The following is a 21,960-nucleotide window of genomic DNA, read 5'->3' on the forward strand; positions in this document are numbered from 1 at the left end:
TTATTGGTGATGACTTGTATGGATCTTGGAGTGCAGTTGTATTCTTTCTAAAGATTGATAAAGAGACCCTTATTTTTTAACCTCTATCCGTCAAGTTTTAAGTTCGGAAGTAGGTTGATACAGGTAATATAATTTAGTCTGTAAATTAATAATGTAGATCTTTTAGTTGGTGTTGTTAAACAAGTAATCCTAAACATGGTAAACATGGTTTCGATGTATAAACATTCAAATACACGTATTAAAATACGTTGGTTATGAGTAATTAAAATATTAAATACACGTTAACAGGAATTCTTTTTGCAATACTTGTAAAATATCTTGCTTAAGACTACTTCATTTACTCGTTTGACAAAATCTATTGTAAGTAAATTTAAAAGACTCCAATACAAAAAAAAAACGGAAGGATAAAGTTTTACAGGTTTCAGTGTGGTATATGTTTAATATACATTATTATAACATTATACCTTCCATGTGAACCCTTGTGAGAACAAGATAATTATCCAAACCAATCAAAACACAGCTTTGAGGTACGAACTAAATATATACATCACAATAGAATGTTCGCAATCAAAATACAATGAGCAAAACATAACAAAAATAATCTATATATTAATAGGCAAGCATGTTTCTTTAAAACCTTTTTTCTCAGCTCGTGTACATCTTAGGGAAAATCTACGAATACTGTTAGAAAGCTATTTTCCTGTAGGTGTGCAGAATCCCTTTATAAATTAAAATAGGCTCAAAGATAAGCACAAAAAATGAATTTGAAATTAACAAAAAATTAACATGGGCTTTATGGGTTGCTATGCTGGTGACGAAATAACAACAAAATATAAACAGAAAATCAAAACAAATTCCAATCACATGTTTTATTTACAGTGTGGGGTGAAAAATAGAGAAGTCTGTACAGTGCAATTGGATTTTTTAGCTAGAAGTGGTTAAGCTGTGGTGGAATATCTTTGAAGATGAACCTTTACCTCAACCGCTTCTAGCTAAAAAATACAACTGTCATATTTTTTTATGGTCGAGTTTCGACCACTGGATGACCTCTAGTATGTAAATAAAAGTTTTCACTCAATGTCAACTAACCTGGAGGTAGTCGGATATTCCTGAATTGCGCCATCTATACACCAGGGAGCCACCCGATACGTTCATTAACTGCGCCAAGTGGCGGCCCTCTTTGACTGCATAATTGAGTAGGTTAAGTTAGGTTAGTTAGGTTAGGTTTGTTTAGGTTAGGTAAGGTTAGGATAGGTTAAAATAGGTTAGTGTATGTTATGTAAGGTTAGTTTATGTTAGGTAAGGTTAGGATAGGTTAGGATAGATTAGGATAGGTTAGTAGGATGACACGCAAACAAGGAAATTTCCTCTACTCCTACTCACCCCTATTTGGCTTCGGCTTGGCGCAATTTAGGAAGTCTTTGGCGCAATTAATGCACGACCTTTTTTACACCATGCAACGATTATTTCAGATTACTGCACGGGCTTAGATCCAGACGAGATACACGAGATAGGAGAGCAATGGACGGACAAAGGAAGCTGTCATTTGAAGACCTGCATGGAGGATGGCGAGACTTGGATAGATGAGTGAGTCCTACTTGTACTTGTTTTGTTACTTGTTTCGAGGATCGAACAGGTCTAGTGGTTAGAGCGCGGGACTTCAGTCTCACTTTTGTGCAAATTTAACTTTTATATTTTATTTTAAGGTTAGTTAGGCCTACTATTTTTATGAGATGCTTTGCATTTTTAGTGATATTTTCTTTCGCTGACCAGCTGATCTAGTCTCTAACAATGATTTTACGTTATTTAAGATATTACCTGAACTTGTTATATCATTATAGAGTTTAATTATTGTTGTCTCAGCTGCTAAATATTATTTATTATTTTGTTATGCTTAGATTTTTTATTGTTGTTAAACTCTTCTGTCAACAACTTGTTACAGTTTATGTATTGGTATTTACCGTTGGATGAAAAAATAAATAAATATGCTGGTGCTATAGTTTTTGTTGCTATTGACTTCCGTGGTCATTAATACAATTCATTTATAAACATAGTTTCTTAGTGAGATGTTAAAAGCGTTATAAAGTGCAGGCTTAAAAGTGTTTGCTTACATTAACTTTTTGGTTAGTGACAATTCTGAAGTTTACATGTGGGCCTACGCTGTATTTTAATAGGATATTAATATCAGTTTTTTTTTTTTTTTGTTTTTTCTTTTTTTATAAAATACTTAAACATTATAGTTAAGTGTTTTAGAACACCAATTTAGTGCCCGTGGATTGATTTGTGACCCAAAACATACAAAATTCTTTATTTCCATTTACTGTTTCATTTAAACATATTTCACAGGCCAATGTGCTCTACTCCAGGTGCGACGTGATGCCCAAGGAGGTGCCTGAGAGATGTCGCATCATCCCAGAGGACCTGACCAGGAAATTCCCTGACTGCTGTCCGCGACTAGAGTGCCCATCAAAGTACCAGCTGTCTGATGAAGTGGTACAGAAATCAAACTCAAATAAGAGTCCTTGGAGTCCAGACGTTCTATCTCATAAAAAAATTAACAAACTACAAAGAAAACTTTAATTATTTATCACACTAGATATTAAAAATACAATCACTTTGGGATTTGAAGAAAATTTTAGTGGGTAAAAAACTCTTCAGCAGCTGATTGAAAGTAACGAAATTACCGTAGCTCTCATGGCGGAAAATCCAAGATGGCCGTTAGCTTAAATGGACTACCTTAGAAATCATTCAAAACTACCTAAGATTTTTTTATCTCACAGTTTCCTAGATATTAAATTATAATCACTTTGGTATTAAACAATATTTTTGGATGATTAATAAATCTTCAGCAGTTGTTTGAAATTGTCCAAGATGGCCGCTAGCCTCCAAGGACTCTTAAAGCTCAATTATACTTAAATAGATCGTAGTGAGTTAATAACACAGAAGTGTCATCAACAATTAGAAATTAGAATATAGAAAACACTCCTTAAAATAAGTTTAAAACGATCCCCTTAAAATGTCAACACGGAGTCGTTAAGTTGACTTGTATGAGAAACCCCGATTGGGGATTCACCATGCGGGTCTGCCAATTGCTTGCTTACCAATCGCTAAAAATAGGTACACCTATAACAATTACTTTAACCTTGAAATTAAAGAAAAATGAAGCGATAATTGCAACAGTTGACATCATAAACCCCGACTATAGGTCTACTTATTACGGATAAATGTTTCCTCCATACTTTTGTATGTATGTATGTATGTTAATTTATTCTAATTAATTTATAGCTAGTTTTTCTTGCGTATTCGAAAGGAATTGGTTATAAACATCAAGTAAAAGAGTAAAGAGAAATTAATTCATTCTATTGCTTCACTATTGGAATTAAATCAACACGAATCAACTGTAACAAGAAAAGTTGTAAATGTGAATTATAATTAATTTAACGTTTACTTAAACATTCTATGAATACAGAATATGAATTTATGAGGAGTTTGTGAATGCGGCGTATTAGTTTCATAAGTTTTCAAATATTGGTTACGTATACGAGTTGACTTTAATGCTTGACTAACATTTCTTCTGTTCACAGAGAGACGACTACCAAGATTTGGTCACTAACTTGGAATTTGCAATGAAGCGGATGGTGGAAAACGAGAAGATTGTAAAAGAGGAGGAAGAGGCTGAGGAAAAGGAAATACTAAAAAAGATTATCATACAAGTTATTGTAGCTTCTTGGCTAGCATCGGAACCTCATAACAGGAAATCGATGCGAGCTTAGCATTTTCCTAGAAACAACACTAATATCGTTGCCAGATAATTTTAGGAAATGTATTAATAGTTGATACTGATTAAGTAGTTCAGGGCGAATCAAATATTATTCTTTTATCGAGTATACTTACTTCTACGTGTATTAGAACAGAAAGGTTACGATCATAAGTATAAAAAAATTACTTCTCTGGCCCGGATGTGTATCTATAATCTATAGCCGTAACAGCTGATTTAGATTTTATTTAAAAGTTCGTTGTTCAATTTAAATATTTATAAAACATTATGCTTTCGGTCCAGTGGCATAATTTGCTTAGGTTTATAATGCATACCGTTTCCATTCTTATATTCGTGGTCAATTCTATTTAAGTATTGTATTTAATTGGACTCCAAATACCTGTCTTATTTTGTTTGTGCTCATCTTCGGCCTACACACTCGATCTTCCCTACAACATTACCAAACTTATATGCTTATAATAGCTCAGTTTTTTATTTGTAAATAAAATTTTCTTTAGCTTATGTTTAATTTGTTATATTATTTTATTTGCTTACCGCTTTTATATTATGCTAGGCGACTCCGCGGATGTGGTTGGCATTGAAACGCCAACGGTTAAATCAGCTGATTTAGCATGCGGGAAAAGTAATTCCCGCTCTAGAGCGGTAATGGGATATTTTGCGTATTTTTTACAGAGTGTGTCAATGTGGTAATTTCCATGCAGTGGTAGGAAAGTATTTTACGACTAAATCGTTAAAGTAATACAAATAATTGTCATACACCAATCAAAGTGTGTTGTCAAGCTAACAACACACACAACAAAAATTTTACAAAAATAGTAGGATATTTTGTGGCGCATCAAAAGCAATGCCAATACTCCTGAATAGTTAACCAATTGTTTGTATACGATATTTGTTGGCGCATGTAAGACTTTGTAACACATACACTCTTAAATAGCTCAACTAGAATGTTATACAGCGTTAATTTTTACTTTGCGATTTTCTTTTTTGCCTCATTGTACTTTTATCATGTTAGTTAGTCCCAGGATCAGAGTTTTAAGCAAGTGGAAATGGAGAATTATACTTTTTATGACACAGTCTGTTTATGTATCCTTTGTCAAAGAACATCCCATTTATTCTATTGAACATATAACATTCTTTAGCTTTAGCTAGAGGAGTTGTGGGGAAAACACCCAAACATGTTACATCGAGTACATCCGTAGATACACACTCCCGTGTTTACTATAAAAGACCTACTACATAAATAGTTTGTTTGTATCATTAAGCTATGGTAAGATAAGATATGATAATATATAGAAAACTTCAAAGTAGTTCACTGCAAACAAAACCGACGAGCAAATAGTGTAAGACTGTTCAAAGATGCAATTATGACAAAGTTTACAGTATATGAACGCTTAAAAACATTCTATAACCGTTTGTTACACATTTATTTTAGTGGCGATGCAACCAAATATTTATTATTTTAAATGAAGTTATGGGAAACATTTTGAAATGGCCATCAAAGATATGGGAAAGAGGTATGTTGGATTTAACCCATTATTGAAAAATATTACTAATACCGTAATATTAGAAGTTAAGTATTGTACTCCCTCTTTCCAACTTTATTCATTTACATACGTCAAGATTCGAAAGTACTGAAACAAATAAAGAAACCCTCTATAAATTGGTAAGATATGGAAAAATGTGTCCACATTATAATGAATAAAATATCTGCTTTACTGTTATTATATGGGCCGTACAAATAATTGTTTTTTAAATTGTATTGCAATATATTGATCTCATAACATCCTACCAATATCCACTAACGGCACTAACGTACTATAAGTACAAAATAAATAATTAAGAGGTAAGAAACTGCAAAGAGGAAGACGCTCAGACTTTGACGCGAGATGCACAGGTTCAATCCCCGGTACATCCACAGAGATTCTGGGTGTTTTACCACGTTCCCAAGCATTTGTAACGATTTCATACAAAATTCCACTAGTGTAAACATTAACACTAACGCTGTCACTTGTAGATCCAACGTGTTACAGAAATGTGTCAGGAGGGCACACAGCACCACAGAGTCGGGGCTATATGGTACGACCACCTTTCCTGTACCAGAAAGACATGTCTGAAAGGAGGGAAGATACTCATCGACAGGTCAGATTTCAATAACTAAAAATTAAATAAAACATAGCCTCACCAATAACCGTGGTGAGGTTATGTTTTCGTTTATATGCTCTCATTACCACTGACATACATGCAATTACTCATTGTACCAAACACTTATTACACCACTCAACATTTAAATTTGCTTGATCAGCTGATTAGTTGAAAATCGAAGAATTACAATTTTACTTCTTTTCTCTCAATACTTGAACCTCATTGATCCATTACCCGTGTTGTTAAGTAAACAATGCTGTTATGTGAAACTGTTTACAATTCTTAGAACTGAACTGAAACGGCTACTTTAAAAACGATCGTAGGTAAATAACGTATCACCTTTCTTAATGTAATTGTAGATATTTATTCTGTATATTGTGTGGGGAGCAAGCTGGCCTAGTGGTTGAGCTGGGGGCTTCGGTGGTATCGGTCCCGGGTTCAAATCCCGCCAATCACCAATGGATTTTATCTGGTGATGCTGCAACCTTCTAGGAATAGCCTGAAGTAATGTGTGAAACATGTCCAGACTATAACTTATATAGCGTCCTAGCATGTGAAAGTGGAAAAAAAAATAAAGATATATTGTTTGAGAACATTGTGAAGTTGTGTCCACACATATTGTGGATTTGTTTTGAGAATATCCTACCTTTAATTTAAGCTATAATGTCTCTATAAGATTGAAAATGAAACTAAATTAAAACATACCTCGTCTTGCAGTTCAAATAAATAGTGTCTTTTTCAATCCACTACATGTTTCGCCATGTTGGCATTTTCAAGTGGGTAAACAGAAACATTGAGACTTGAAACATTATAATATCCGAATTGGACTCGTCAAATTGTAGAAATTTACATTGAAACACAAAACTGTACATACATTTGACACGTACGAACGAAACATTATCATGTAGGCCTACAACACTTATTGTAACCCGATCACGGCACTGACTGAGACAGAACTGGCAGGAAAACTAAGAAGTCTCAGCTCCTCTGTTATCAGAGGTACAAAGGTCAACTTGCTTGTGTCCAGAACTATGGGAGATGATTGTCCTCTGATAACAGAGGAGCTGAGACTTCTTAGTTTTCCTGCCAGTTCTGTCTCAGTCAGTGCCGTGATCGGGTTACAATAAGTGTTGTAGGCCTACATGATAATGTTTCGTTCGTACGTGTCAAATGTATGTACAGTTTTGTGTTTCAATGTAAATTTCTACAATTTGACGAGTCCAATTCGGATATTATAATGTTTCAAGTCTCAATGTTTCTGTTTACCCACTTGAAAATGCCAACATGGCGAAACATGTAGTGGATTGAAAAAGACACTATTTATTTGAACTGCAAGACGAGGTATGTTTTAATTTAGTTTATACTAAGCAGTTCAGGGGCTACAAAATGGAATTGAAAATGAAACATGTCCTGTCTGCAAGTCATACGAAATCTTTTAATATTGAGCTTACCTATTTTCTTTATTTACAAGAGAATATGCAGAGTTTTGTAAGAGTTGATTCATTGTAGACTACTGACTTCGATTACAAATTAGAATGGTCGATTTCGAATTACAATAGTACTTGTAAATAGGTTAAATACTAATTAGTGTAGGTAGTATCAAAGTATGCAAATACAAGGCTTTAGAAAACTACAGCAATTGTAAATTCATATTGAATATTATAATGAAATTTATGTTAAGGACAAGGTACAGTGAGTAAAGTGTAGTACTAACATTATCATTCAATATAAGTAATCATATCAATAGTATTTTTACTGTATTTCTTTAGGATATAATTCTCGCTAAATGCATGTGTGATGCTCTCGACCGAATAAGGCCAGTTGTTCCTCACGCAAACTACTATTTATTAAAAAGCCCAATTATAGCTAGGAACAATTTCAAACCAAAGCTACTTTTTTCGCAAGGACAAACCTGCAATCGTAATGAGTTTCAACTACGAATACTGCTCAGATAGACACCTAAGTATTCCTATTAGATGCCTATTTATTTCGTTATCTGTGCATTATTTTCTCATTGCAGATGCCCAATTATTCGGAAGCAGAAGGGCTGCACAATCTACTTTAAAAGTCCCAATTTGAGGTTTCCAGACTGCTGCGACTATTTAATTTGTCAGGAGATTAAGGACTCAACAACAAACGAGGGTTACATATCTCCTTCTGACCACGAAGAACCTCTAGGATGATAGCCTCTCTCTTCCATACGAAACGCTTCAATTGAAGGCACAGCGGGTAACGAAAAGTATATTTTTTTAATTTGGCACAAAAACAAAAAAAAACTGTGATCTAGTGGTCCTGGCTTCTTTTGCAAAAGAAGGTAGGCCATCCAGTTATCTGGCTTAAGTTAATCACGACAACTGAAATCTACATATGGCTTTATAAGGTTTAAGAGTCCTTGGAGGCTAACGGCCTCCAAAGTCATTATAATAAATAGCTAGTCTGGTATACAATTGTGTGAGATTAGGAATGTTCTTTGTAGTTTTGAATTGTTCTCCAAGGAAGTCCATGGAAGCTAACGGCCATCTTGGAATTACCCACCATAAGAGCAATGTTAATTTCGTGAATTTAAAAAAGCCGCTGAAGAGTTATTTACCGTCTAAAATTATTTTTTCAACACCAAAGTGATTATGATTTAAATATCTAGTATATTGTGAGATTAGAAATTTTCTTTGCAGCTCTTTAATTGTTTTATGAGTTAGAACGTCTAGGCTCCAAGGACTCTTAAAGGTAATATAAAATTTGGCGGTAAAATATAGTGTTGTGTCTAAAATAAACTAGGGATGAATAACTACATACCCACATACAGCAGATTTGGAGAACCTCACTTTCACTTCCACATTCTCTTTTCGATGCGAAGCACATGTACTAACGTCTACTAGTAATGTATAATATTTTAAAGTACTGCATTAAATTAGGAATCATGTAGTGGATGGGTGTGTAACGTCTGTAAAGTGTGAGCTCTTATTTTGCACGTTGAGAATCAAATCATTCAATACAGAAACACCAGATCTACTGACACATTTGAAATGGTCAAGAAAATAAAAAAAAAATATCATTTTTATAAATCTTCCTCAGGAATGTACAGAAAACCTGAAATAGCCACACATGTATTTAATCTCCAACCGAAGTATTTATAAAGAATAAATTCCAGCTGCGAGGCTAATTTTTAAGGACTACATTGAACAATTCTAGTGATTTTAGATAATTTTTTAATCATCGAGGGAAAATTTGACACTCTCGATGTTAATTCTCAAAAAGTGAAAAAGATTTGTAAAATAAGCTGAAATGTTTGAACATTATGCTATTATAATGAATATATATATATATATATATATATATATATATATATATATATATTTGCACAAGCTCTATTTTTAATCCGGTCATGGTTAAGGTGGTATATTAAACAAGCGTTTTTCAATGAAGTGGTTTAATGTTACAGCTCACAAAGATTTTCAACCGTTCATTCGCATGGTGTCTTATTTTTTGCTTCTTGTAACCATTGATTAAACTTGTCCTTGTATGCTTTTGAGAAAGCAATATTGTTGAGATCAGTTATCAATTTGTCATCCGTGATCAGTGGAGTATCGCCTCTTCTGAAATAAAAGCGAAAGTCCCACGCCCCCCCAAGAACGTTAAACTCTATGGTACAACTACGGTCATTGACTCTTACAATTCTCAACTCAATTTCCACATTAAACAATGCTTCCAAATCGCTTTTACTCCTGCCGATAATAAAATATGACTTAACATGTACAAGAACTTTTTTGAATTCAATCGAATATCTATCAATATTGGTTTGTACCTGTTCTTCGATTCGTTCAGGATGTTCAGCGCCCTCAAATGTCAATGTCCAATGTTTAGTACGTCCACAATCCTTTGATCGATTACACGAAATCAAATATTTATTTTTTAGGTTGTTGGCAAAGTTTTGCGCGACAGAAGAGGATGGAGGTTGTGAAGTCACCACTTGTAGAGACGTAAAGAATGTCAACAACGGCAAAACTAACATCTTAACGTCTAGCGTTACCTCTGTTGCAAGATGGTTGGGTTGGACGCTCAGTACAACTATGTATGACTGCTACAGGTTTTAAAACACGACTGAAATGGTGACCTTGCTGTATATGAAAATAACCACACCATATGTTGTAGTATTGACGTACATGTTTGTGTAATTATAATAATTAAATTAAGCGCAAAACTCGTACCAGGCACCATATTATACTGCATGAAAAAGAAACACTCTAAAATATTCGTTTTGAAACTGCAAATATTTCCACAAACTACTCGTTTATAAACGTCATGCACTGTTGTCTAAATTTTAGTTCTGGAAAACAATATAAATTTGAACATCTTAATTTGATTCAAGAAACATGTTTCTTGCAAATCTAATCATAGAATAAATTTTGAATTCAAGAACTTTACTAATCAACCAATTGGATGAAAATATTCACAAAACCAATTTACATCTATTACAACATCATGTGTATTGATTGACAGTTAATTTCAACGAATCCATTTCAATATGTGATATTAAACGTTGATCGTGAAGTTGTGTATGTATCAAACCGATGTTTTTCAAATGTTCATCAGTCATTCTTTTGGAAGTCCTGGATTGGAAAATAACTCATCTACGGATCAATAGTGACTTGAACATATTGTAGATTTCATTCAAACCAATTATTCAATAATACACGGGTCACTATTCAAAATTCAGTAAATATTTTCTCAAGTAAAAAGTTAAAAACCACAATTTAAACTAAGATACAATTAAATAATTCTATGTTTGATGTGTAAACCGACAGTTGTGTTTACATTAAAACATGGCGTCCTGTCCCGTCCGATTGAAATGAAACGTGAATTATATTACAGTAACATGTGGTTTACTAGTGTGGATATATTTTAACTCCACATTAAACTAAGTGCTTCCTTTAGAATCGAAGTAGTAATTTGATATGTACAAATTTTCGTTGGCTATGTTAATTCTAATTTACAAAAATATACCCATACTAACTCAATACCACATGCGGTGTTATAATACTTGTTCCGTCAATTTTTTACTTTCTCCCCCTATACATAGTATATGGAGAAAGTATTTTTTTCGTCAAGATTTTCGAGTTTGACGTTTTTGAGTGGATATATCCGTTTTGCCGCACAAAAACACAATAAAGTGGTTTTCGAATAGATGTGTGTTCGTATCCGTGGGGCCTGAGCTACAGACCACTCCTGTATTCCGATTTTGACGATATTTTGTATGTAGGTGACGTTTTTGGATCCATGATTATTGTACTATCCAGTTGTATATCCAGTTGTTTCATTTTGTTCATGTTGTTCATTTTCTTGAATTCGGTTTTTAATTAAGAATTTTCCATAAAAATCCAAGAAGTAATGGATAGATCGAGTTTGGTCGAAAATAGTCCGAACAGTCCTTTATATTCTAAACAAAATTCTTCAAATGGTTATAGTGACTTATTTACCCATAAACAAATCATAAATAAAATAAAATCGTATTTAAAAAAACCTGTTCTGATTAAAGTTTGTCTGTTATGATCCTTATAAATTCTAAACAAAATAAAGGAAACCCATTCCTGTAAAAATTACGGTTCAAAAGTTAATGCAATTTTTTAATTTTACATATTAAATATCATAGTTACCCATGATAAAGTTTGTTGACAAGCTAATGGAAGAAAGTATGTGTCAGATTATTTATACCGTTTATTTTGGAAAGTGTAGTAGTGAACTACATTGTAATAGCATAGACTAACCAACAAAAGTTAATAGCAATTTATTAAATGCCACTTTTTAAATGCAACGCAGTCAAGTAAAATTAATATGCCCCACGTCACTTTTGCATTATTAGAATTATCAAACAAAACGGCGCTGGATGCACGGCTTTGGCCACGGCGCTGGTTGCACTCGGCGCTAGTTGCACTCGGCGCTGGTTGCACTCGGCACGCGGCATTGCGTCCCCAACATGAACTAGACATGAAAAACAAGCATCAGATTTATCAATGAATTCATCAGAAATCTTCTAGTTGGTAAGTCTATTCCTTAGTTTACAAAGGGTCGTACTATTAGATTGACATGGTTAAAAGTTTGGCTTTTTCGTCGGAAATCAGTAATTTATATTAGTGCACTCCACAGTAAGTACATTTCGATTCCAAAACTGACAAGAGCTTTAACATAGTAAGTCTAGTCTTATCAAAAGTCCTTCTGTTATATACTTTCACCTCTATATTATAAGTACTACTCAAAACCTATGACGAAAAGAACCCCTTTGCAGAAAGACTTCCCGAGCATATTTTCCCAGAATTCGCTTTGCCCCTGGTATCCAACCAATGAATTTAGAATTCCAGGGTTAATCCAGGCTTGTTGACGGGGGATTTCAAACTTGAAACTATTCCACTAGTATACACGACTGGACTAGTAAACGCTGGGAACTGGTCGTCTAGTCTTTCGTCGATAATAGAAAATATTCTATTGTGCCAAAGATTTGTTTATTTTACCTTAAGCTATTAACATTTTACTTTAAAAACACAAATTATTGCCTCCATTGAACAAGGAAATAAATATGACATGTTTAAGGAAACACTTAAGTGAAAATCCAATCAGGAATGAAATTCGCTCAGTCTGCAGGTTTGTTGCGGCGGGATAGCATAATAAAAAAACCTCTATCTCTACTGTAATAACATTCGTTTTAAAATTGTTCTGATCAAAAATCCAACCGTCTTATCAGCCATTCTATTAGTTGATAACGTATTTCATAACATTTCAAGTTTTGCTTCCGTTAGACATATACTACCTAGCATCTTCTCTGTTGTAATAATTTCATTAGGTGTTTATTTTTTCAGTATGTTTTAAATGGGTAATATTATATTGACCCCATTCAAAGCTCTATGGAGGTATTTCTTTGGCTCAGGTACATAAAACAATTAATCTTGTAATAAATAACTTTTATATAATTTTCGAAACTGAATTTTGGTATCTAACTCTGGAAACTTGAGAAAAATCGTGTTGCAAGACAACCTATAGTACAAAAAGTTAAATATATAATTTAAACATGATAGATGAATTGAATAGAGGCGACCATATAAAACGTAAAATACGCGGGTTTTTATACGCAGTTTAAATTACAAAATTGAGAGGCGCTGTTTACATACAAAACTTGTTTATAATTTGGTATTCTTGTTTTCTCTACTTTATCACTGGTATCTTAAGGTATCGATTCATACCATCTGATATGCATTATTGCATTGTTGTCTATAAGGTTTAGTCTTATTAGTCAAAGATGATATACTTAACAAGGCGTTTTCGCAAGCTCAATGTATCAGAAAACATTAAAACATAAGAGTAAATTATTGCTTTTATGCTGAGAAAGATTAAAAACTGCGTTTCCAGGCGTGATCCTGATTCAAGTTTAAAATAAATCAACTATTTAAAGAATTTATTTATAGAAAAGTAGAATACAGAAACGTAGGCCTACAATGCATACTCTCTGAGCATGCAAAACGCCATGATGAGTAATTTTAAAAATTTTAAAATTGGTTTTCTATCAAATCTTGGCCCTCCAAACATAAATGTGCCCCACTTCCATTAACATCATCGAGTGAGCTTGACAAAACAAATTACTTTTTATATTGAACCATAAATTTTAATATTAGCTTTTTAATTAAACTTAATTACACTTAACTTAACTTTAGTAAACCTTTTTATATTAATGGTTAAAAAGATTAATCTAAAAACTGTACATTTATACAGTACATCCCATGACACTGTTTTTGGAAAAAGTAAACTGCTGTAGTTTTCTTATTTATGAATATACTACTTAAACTTAATACTGTACTTTTAGCCACCATACCCGTACTTCGCAACGGGAAGAGAACGCTTAAGAGAATGATTATTATTCCATAGATCTGATGTGTGTAGATACACTTTTAGGAATCTACTAAAAGTATTACCCAAAAAATTTAACTGGCTACTTTCGTTTCCCAGACATTATTTTTTGGGAAATAAACCATAGGTTTTTATAAACATTTTGGAAAAAAGAAAGTCAATAAGTTTATGAATTACGCACTTAAAAATAAAACCCTTTACTCATACACTATAAAAAATTATTTATTAAATTAAAAACATAATCTACATAACTGTAATCAATCCTACTTTGACAGTTCTAATTTTGTATCACAGCTGCTTGGTTGAAATTAGCATCTGTTGTCATAAATTTAGACAATTAATAGTGCTGCATCCTGTTGGTACATCTTGTAACCTTTTAATGCTATTAATCATCACAGAATCAAATTTTTTGTTGAAAAAGCTGTTAAGATTCTTTAATTCTATTTAAATATAAGTAGCCTACTCATAAGGTTAACATGGGACACTCCAGAGCTACTGGGGCAAACGCTTTTGACGGATCTGCACCAAACTTCACACAAACCATCTATCTTCTATCTAAATATATAAAAGGCAAAGCCCTCACTGACTGACTGACTCACTCACTCACTCACTCATCACTAATTCTCCCACTTCCCATTTACCTAGGAGGCTGAAATTTGGTACACCGATTCTTTAGGCATCAAATAGGAAAACTAAGTAGTTTTTATTCTGATCGGACTCTCGGGCTCCGCCCCAGTGGCTCTGGAGTTTCCCATGTTCACCTTATGATTTGAACCTTTCCCTTTCCTTTCCTTCTTTTTTTGACCTTTCCATATTTAAATGGCCAATGAAGCCACACGACCATATAATTATATTAAATAACGAGGAGGCCCCTAACCGTCGATTTCGACGGGTTTCACCTAGTCCTTAAATAATTCTTAATTATGGCTGAAAATGTCATTGCAATCTGTTGAGTGGTTTCAGAGTCCACAGGGTACATACATACATACTTCCTCTTTTATAGATATAGATTTGTATATTGGGCCTACTATACTATTACATTTTTCAAAAACACTTCTTTCCCCGTAACGGAAAACCTTGGTAAGTTACTCATTAAATATGATGTTATTTAAATATGGAGTAAATCTAAAAAGCTTAAGAACACACTTCAGTAAAAATCAAATCAACCGAAATTAATGGAAATTTGATTCGTTTGCATGTTAGCTGCAGCGACGATATTTACATAAAATAGATATCTATCAATTTTTAGCAGTAGTAAAGATTGTGCACTATTCAACTAAACCCTCACTAAAGTGCCTGCCACAAACCGCTTTAGAACGAGTAAATTTGGCTAAATTTGTCTAAATTTGTTTCTAAAAATATAAAACAAATTTTAATTTGTTACTTTTGCGCATCAATACTAAGCGAGGCCAAGCTTTTGTAATATCTTAAACAAATATATCTGAAAATGTATTTGAACAAAATTCACCCAACTTAAACTTCATCCATATATAAATCCCAAGTACCCATGAACTTTTGAGAAAACTACAAGTCACACCCCCTTAACCATATAGGCTACTTAAAATGTTTGTCATGACGGGAAACCTTGCGCAAAACTATCAATTATTTCATAAATTGCCCTTTAAGGTCGTAATTCCTTCTAAAGGGAACTTTCCATACACCTTAAATACCTCAGCTGTACTTATTCCATTTTTTATTCTTTTAATTTATCACCTTATTAAACTCAGAAGTAATTATCTGTTTGTATTACTGTATCATGTTTTATTTATTTCAGCTTAACTTAACCAATCAATAGTTTCATTAACACTTATGAAGTCAAACGGGGTGAAGCCAGTGGTTAACAGCTAGTTAACTTTATAAACATTCTTTCATAGGATAGTTATTAATGTTACGGTCGTGTTTACAGGTGGTTGTTACGTAGATGGTGAATACTTTAACCAAGGAGATAAATGGTACGACGAAAAAACCCAACAATACATGATGTGCGGCTTCGATGGTGAGCCAATACCTAGAGGCTCATCGGACAGTGACAGTGACTCCAAATTAAATATCGGTTGAATAACTTATAAAATGGACTATTAAATCTGTTATGAATTTATTTGTTACTTTTTACGAGCTATGGAATATATTGTATTGATGTTAAACATTAATATGTTGTAGCTTGTGAAATGCCTAAAAATACCTTCATTGCATATAAATATGAATAATACAAATTGCATACATGTATATATACTATAAGTGAACTAATTCAACAATCAAATAAACTATATTTAACATTTAGTTTTTGATTTCTAATTGGGATATATTAATCTACCCGGTGTTAAATGTGACGATGAGTGACTGAAAAATCAAACGATATCGAACTCCAAACCAGACATTGGATATTTTTGTATGAATCTTCCGTATTTTTAACATACTTAGAACCGGTATAGTAATTACAAAAATAATTTATTGTTCAAATTTTGTTACAAGTAAAATATTTTAAATAAATGCTAATATAAGAAAGAACCGATTTATTATTTATAGTTTTTCTCGCATTAAATTTAAAATGTGTTCCTATATGAAGATATGATAAATACACAAAAATGCCTTCATTTTAAAGGGTTTCTCTGATATATCGGATTTTCAGAATATCTTATACATTTCCAGTTAATTTACAGTAATGTATTTCTACTTATAAAATCATAAGGAAGAGGTTACTGACTTCTTGATGTGTTCAAACATGATATTTTCACTTTTAAATTGTCTGAAAGCAAGTTTAGGCATGCAAAAAAAATCAACGTAGATTAAACGTTTGAAAAATGCCAAAATCTTGGTAATATTTTTTAGAATACCTATCACTTTGTCAATAGGTGTAAACAGTATTAAGGAAATCGATTGGTAAAATATTTCAGATGTATATATTAGATTTCTTCAACACATTCTATTAAAACGTGTTATCACAATAAGTAACAAATAAGTTAGTGGCCGTGTATGATAATTTATTAGTTTCTGTTATCAAAAACATGTTTCATTCAAGACGAGAATGTTGTCATGAGTAAGCAACGATGTAAAGAAGCTTGTGTTTCCTTTAAATTATCTTTGTAGTATTACCATGGGCGCTACTTTGGCAGGTTTCGTTAAGCAATTGGGAAGTTTTACATGCAAAAAAGGTAAGTTTCAACTAACTATAACAGTTACTTTTTAATTATTGTTTTATTCTTATATAAAATTGCGATACAAAATTTTAAATGCGTACCTATATTCAAATATTTTGAGTGTATAAATATAAGTATATTTTAAGAGAATACTTTTGACGATAACACCCAACCAATGTTTGATTACTGACTGTACTCAAACATTGATATTTTTAATGAGTATAATTAATTAGGTACACTACGACTACATTATAAAATGTTATCTTTTGAAATCTAGATGTTAGATCCATCAGTGGCATTAAGCACTCAATGTAAAATTTCACGAGAATATAGATCAAAGGTGGAATTCGTGTGACAAAGTATTTAAAATCGAAACTTGATTGCACGAAAGTTAATTAAAGTCAACTAGAGTCTTGTACGGGCCGGGTCGGTTACAATGCTGCAATTAAAGCAAAGTGGTATCCAGATGTAATCAAATTAGGACTTTGAACAGAATCTCCTTTGGTCAACTAATTACATTTGGTGAAACTTAACTTGAAAATATATAATCTTCACGTTGAAGTACATAAACAGTACCAGATACAAATAGTAAAGCGTGTTTTTAAGTAGTTAGAGTTAGGGGATTGAATCTTGCCAATCACCAATAAATTTAACGAAGAGATGATGCTACGACGCAGTAGTCTGTGGCCAATCATTTTACGCAGCTGAATTTAAATTTTTCCAACCACAGGTACAAAGATCGAAGATTAGTAGGCTATAGTTCTCAGGACGCGAAAACTACCAGGAATTGATGAGCTGTATTTACAAAATTATAAATATTAAAATAATTTTAACTCAATACAGTACAAAAGGTACTCAAGGTTACTATTCAGAACACTAGCGACCTCCAGCTAGATCATAGTTGGCTTAGTAGAAGAGCGCGGGGCTTCAAAGACTGAGGTCCCGGGTCCAAATCCCACCAATCACCAATGGAATTTATCCATGTGATAATGACGTGGCCCTCTAGGACTAGCTGAAGCAAAGTGTAAGCCAGTTCCGAGGTATAACTAGCGTGCTAAGATGGTTATACATAAAAAATACTTTTCAGAACACCACAAAAGAAAGGGGTTTTTAGTGAAACTAACAAGATTATACATATACAACCTTACATCCATCCAAGTATATGTAAGTATAACATGCAAGTACCTAATTCAAACACTTTCTTAAGAGTTCTGTGAAAATTAAGCTATAACGATAAGGAGTGTTTATTTTTAAGAAACGACAAGAAAGCCTGAGGCTTGTAAAACAAAAGAGAGCTTTATTTCCTCTAATATTCCCAAGACGCAGCTATTCCACTCTCCGTTCAACTCTTTTTTTAAGCGTAGTTCCCTAGAACACCATTTTACAAAGAAAATATATACAAAACGGGGTTTATTTCTTCAAAAGCAATTAGACTGCTGCAATATGAGTTAGATATCAAGTAAATTAAGTACAATTAAAGTGTTTTTTCTTCATTTCTAAAGATAAAATATATTTTTCAGGTCCTTAATTGGAGAGAATCAAATTTGCTAATAACATCTTACAAGGGAAACCTTTACCTAAGACGCGAAAACCATTTTTAGCAAAAACATCGTAGATGTTTGTGTCATCTGAATGTATTTCATAAGTCTTGGGTGTTAACGTGTCACGATAAAATCGCTAGTTTTTTTCTTTTTGTTCTGTGAATACGTCAAAATATTGGTTAGCTAAATTTAATAGCCTTGTTTGTGGTTTTATTGGGACATTTTTTATCACATACAATAAAAAACTGACATAATTCATTTACTTTGTTACTATTTACTTTGTCTTTTGATGGTGATGGAAAATGCCCACAATTCCTCAAACACCATAAAACCACCATTACCAAAAATTAAATTTCGGAATAATTAAATGTAATTATTGTTCCCTTTTAGGCAAATCACTGTAATTCCCCAACATGAAAAACCAAAATAAGGATTTGGCTCAAGAAAAAATATAGAATGAAATACCTATTTTTGTATTAGAGCACAAAGTATGTAATTGCCGCTCGATAACTGTAAACGGTCATACTTTTTGAGAGCGGCAATGACCGTAATACACACACAAATTTTCCTATCACTATAATCAACTTATCATAACACACAGATTAACTTTTAAGTTGTATATAGAAATGTCATTTAGGTTATGTTTCCATTTTCTTTCCTTTTTTGTTATGTTATTGGCTTATTGGTTGTTAACGTACCTGAGCCGTGGCTGCCGTCGGTGTAGAAAGTAGAAACGCTAACTGTGAAATCAGCTGATTAAGCGAGCGGGAATTATCCATTCCCGCACTAGAACGGCAATGATATATTTTGCGTACTAATTACAGCTGTGGCCATGTAATAATTTCCATGCAGTTGTAGGAAAAGAATAATTAATAACTATTTTTGCAGAGTTCTGCGTTGAAGGATCACAACGCTATACACTAGGACGAGTGTGGTACGACAAGGTCAGATGTGAGAGAAAAACATGCATGAAGGGAGGAAGAATACAAGTGGAATCGTAAGTTGTACAGCGATTATAACTGCTGTTAATTAATTATGTGATGTTAAGAATTTGTTTAATATCCAAGTCTCATCAATGCTCAATACAGTATATCGGTAATAGTTATATTCTAAATCAATATCAGTTTTACTAGAACAAATTGGTTGTAATGCTTAATTAATTAACGTTATCACTACCCTGGGCATGAAGGGATAAGATTTTGCATAAGTATTAGTTTAACGTTTTTTTTTTTTCAATGAATATTAAAAAAGGTGTGAATAAAATGTAGTCTTTACTCTTTTAAATGGGCATTCTATTGTATTTAATCTTAATTCAAAAGTAAATGTTCGCATGGTTGGCGTATTGTCAAATCGACAGATTTTTCCGACACATTTCGTATTTCCACTTGCATGTGAACACAAATAAATGTACTTTTTAGTTTGTTAAATTTAAATTTACTGACTTCCGTAGATAGGCTAATATTATGCCCACGTACAGCATAAACACTAATTTAGTACCGAAATTAATGCCAACCATAAAAAGCAGGTTACCTCATTTTCAATATGGGTTGAATACAAAAGGTAAACATTCAAAAACTTCTCAATTTCTTTCTTCTTCTCTGTTCTTATACGTGTTCTACTTCAAACTCTGTATTTCCCCAGGTGTCCGATCATCAGGGAACAGTCTGGCTGTGAAGTGGTGCAGGGGGCGCCCCAGACGGCCTTCCCAGAATGTTGCGACACCCTCAGTTGCTGGAAGATTATCCATTCTGACCCCGTCGATGATCCTGTACTATAATCGATACTCGTCATACAGTGCAAGCAACGCCACCTCTAAACAAGACCGCGGCTGGACAGAAGTGGCAACACCGCAGTCCCGGCAACAGCTGATGCACTGATAATGGAGCGTCTGCGTTTGTTATTACTGTCATTACCATGGCAACAGGCCGGTGCGACGTTGCCACATCAACGCCGCGGCCTTGTAGTTGAGGCTATGCAGGTAATGCACACTGTGAACCTGCGCTGGCCACAAGATGATGAGGAATCAACTGTAGACTGAACTGCCTTGTGCAAATACTGTGATACTATCGATACTTTAGCTCGTAGTTTGTTTAATCACATCATGATTTGTTGAATGACTTTTATATTGTGAATAATGGTTATAATTACTGCACTCTACGTGAAACTTGAGAATTGCAGAGCTTCTATTTACCGAGTCTCTTCAATCGCCACTTTTTATGCCAAAATCTTAACGAGTGAGCCGCTAAGAACAAAAATGATCGCTTACGTGTACACTCAACAGCAATAACACACATAATGTTAAACTCTATAAACACAACGTGAATGAACTCGGATGTAAACTATAAATAAATAACTGTACACTAAACTGCTGACTATATCGACACCTACAAACACCTCAAATTACTTTACAAATAAGCGTGATTGAAATTCATAGACAGTAGGCCTATTGTTTAGTTTAAAAATGGTGTAAAACCTAATGGTAACGATTTTAAGCACAAGAAGACATACGTTAACCTAAGTACGGTACATGCAGATGATGCGTCACTAAGGTAACATAATTAGTAGCCTAACAAATACGATCATTGGATTACTACAGGCATATACCACATTGTTAATATTGATTAATAATCCAGATACTATAATACCATAAAGACATGTTTTTTGCAAAAAGACAAAGCTAAATAAATATCCTTTTAAATAAAGACTTGGGAAATGCATACGTTTCGTTTAAGTTACTAACAGTGTAAGTCTTAATCACACATTCTAGACATTGCGATTAAAAAATAACACAAGGAAATACCCTCGTCGCAGCAAACCTGCAAAGTAAGTGAACTTCGTTTGCCTGGTTGGATTTTCACTAAAATATCTCATTAAAATTGTCATGCTTATTCCCTATTTAAAGAACAAGGTAAGTTAGTTTTTTGCCAAATTTTTACAATATATTATCAAGCAAGCAATCTACAACAGTTTACTTGTTCTCAAAAAAATAAAATGAGAATTTTTAATTCAATTTTTGTTTATTTACAGAATTGTTTTGAAATCAATTAGAAAATGTTATGTGTTTAGGTTCAGGAATGGGAAAACCCAATTTTTGCCCCATAAATCCCCGTTCCCATGGTCCGATCATGCTGGTTTGCGAATTCGTTCGAAAAAATCTAGGTTTACACGTGTATAACAAATTTAATCAAAATCGAATAGTTTTTGCTCGAGTTAGCGTGTTTACGGATATATGGTACCTATATGGATTTGGAAGGATGTTTTTGGCCTCTAGGGACCAGAAAACTAATGTAAATCGGTGTCAAGTCCAAGTCATCAGACCTAAGGTAATTTCTTATTCATCGGAAATTCGCTCAAACATAAGACGAAGCATTTTTAGTTGTTACTGTAAAGTGAAATAACTCGAAGTTCTAGTGAGACGTGCCACAACCGGTTGTATTAAATAATAAAGTCTCCGACAACAGAGCATCACCTC

The 21,960-nt window shown here is 33.3% G+C and overlaps 2 protein-coding genes and 1 long non-coding RNA gene across 4 annotated transcripts in view; 2 read left to right on the plus strand and 1 right to left on the minus strand.

Annotated features, from left to right (window-relative positions):
• The window catches only part of LOC129005860 (pseudouridylate synthase RPUSD2-like), a 545,856-nt gene that overhangs the window by 442,907 nt on the left and 80,989 nt on the right, over window positions 1–21,960 (minus strand). The window lies entirely within an intron of this gene.
• LOC129005868 (uncharacterized) lies at window positions 12,722–16,084 on the plus strand. Its single transcript, XR_008491870.1, has 2 exons — window positions 12,722–12,836; window positions 15,717–16,084. It is a non-coding gene; the product is annotated as an uncharacterized LOC129005868 (long non-coding RNA).
• On the plus strand, window positions 16,844–20,650 carry LOC129005867 (venom peptide La1-like). The gene is made up of 3 exons (XM_054434895.1): window positions 16,844–16,962; window positions 19,377–19,485; window positions 20,130–20,650. Exons 1-3 carry the CDS (start codon window positions 16,905–16,907, stop codon window positions 20,263–20,265), a joined length of 303 nt encoding a protein of 100 aa, XP_054290870.1. The 5' UTR covers window positions 16,844–16,904; the 3' UTR covers window positions 20,266–20,650.

This window comes from Macrosteles quadrilineatus, unplaced genomic scaffold (genome assembly GCF_028750875.1).
Source record: "Macrosteles quadrilineatus isolate MER2022 unplaced genomic scaffold, UCM_ALF_1.0 Scaffold_39__1_contigs__length_1060358, whole genome shotgun sequence".
Taxonomy (NCBI): domain Eukaryota; kingdom Metazoa; phylum Arthropoda; class Insecta; order Hemiptera; family Cicadellidae; genus Macrosteles; species Macrosteles quadrilineatus.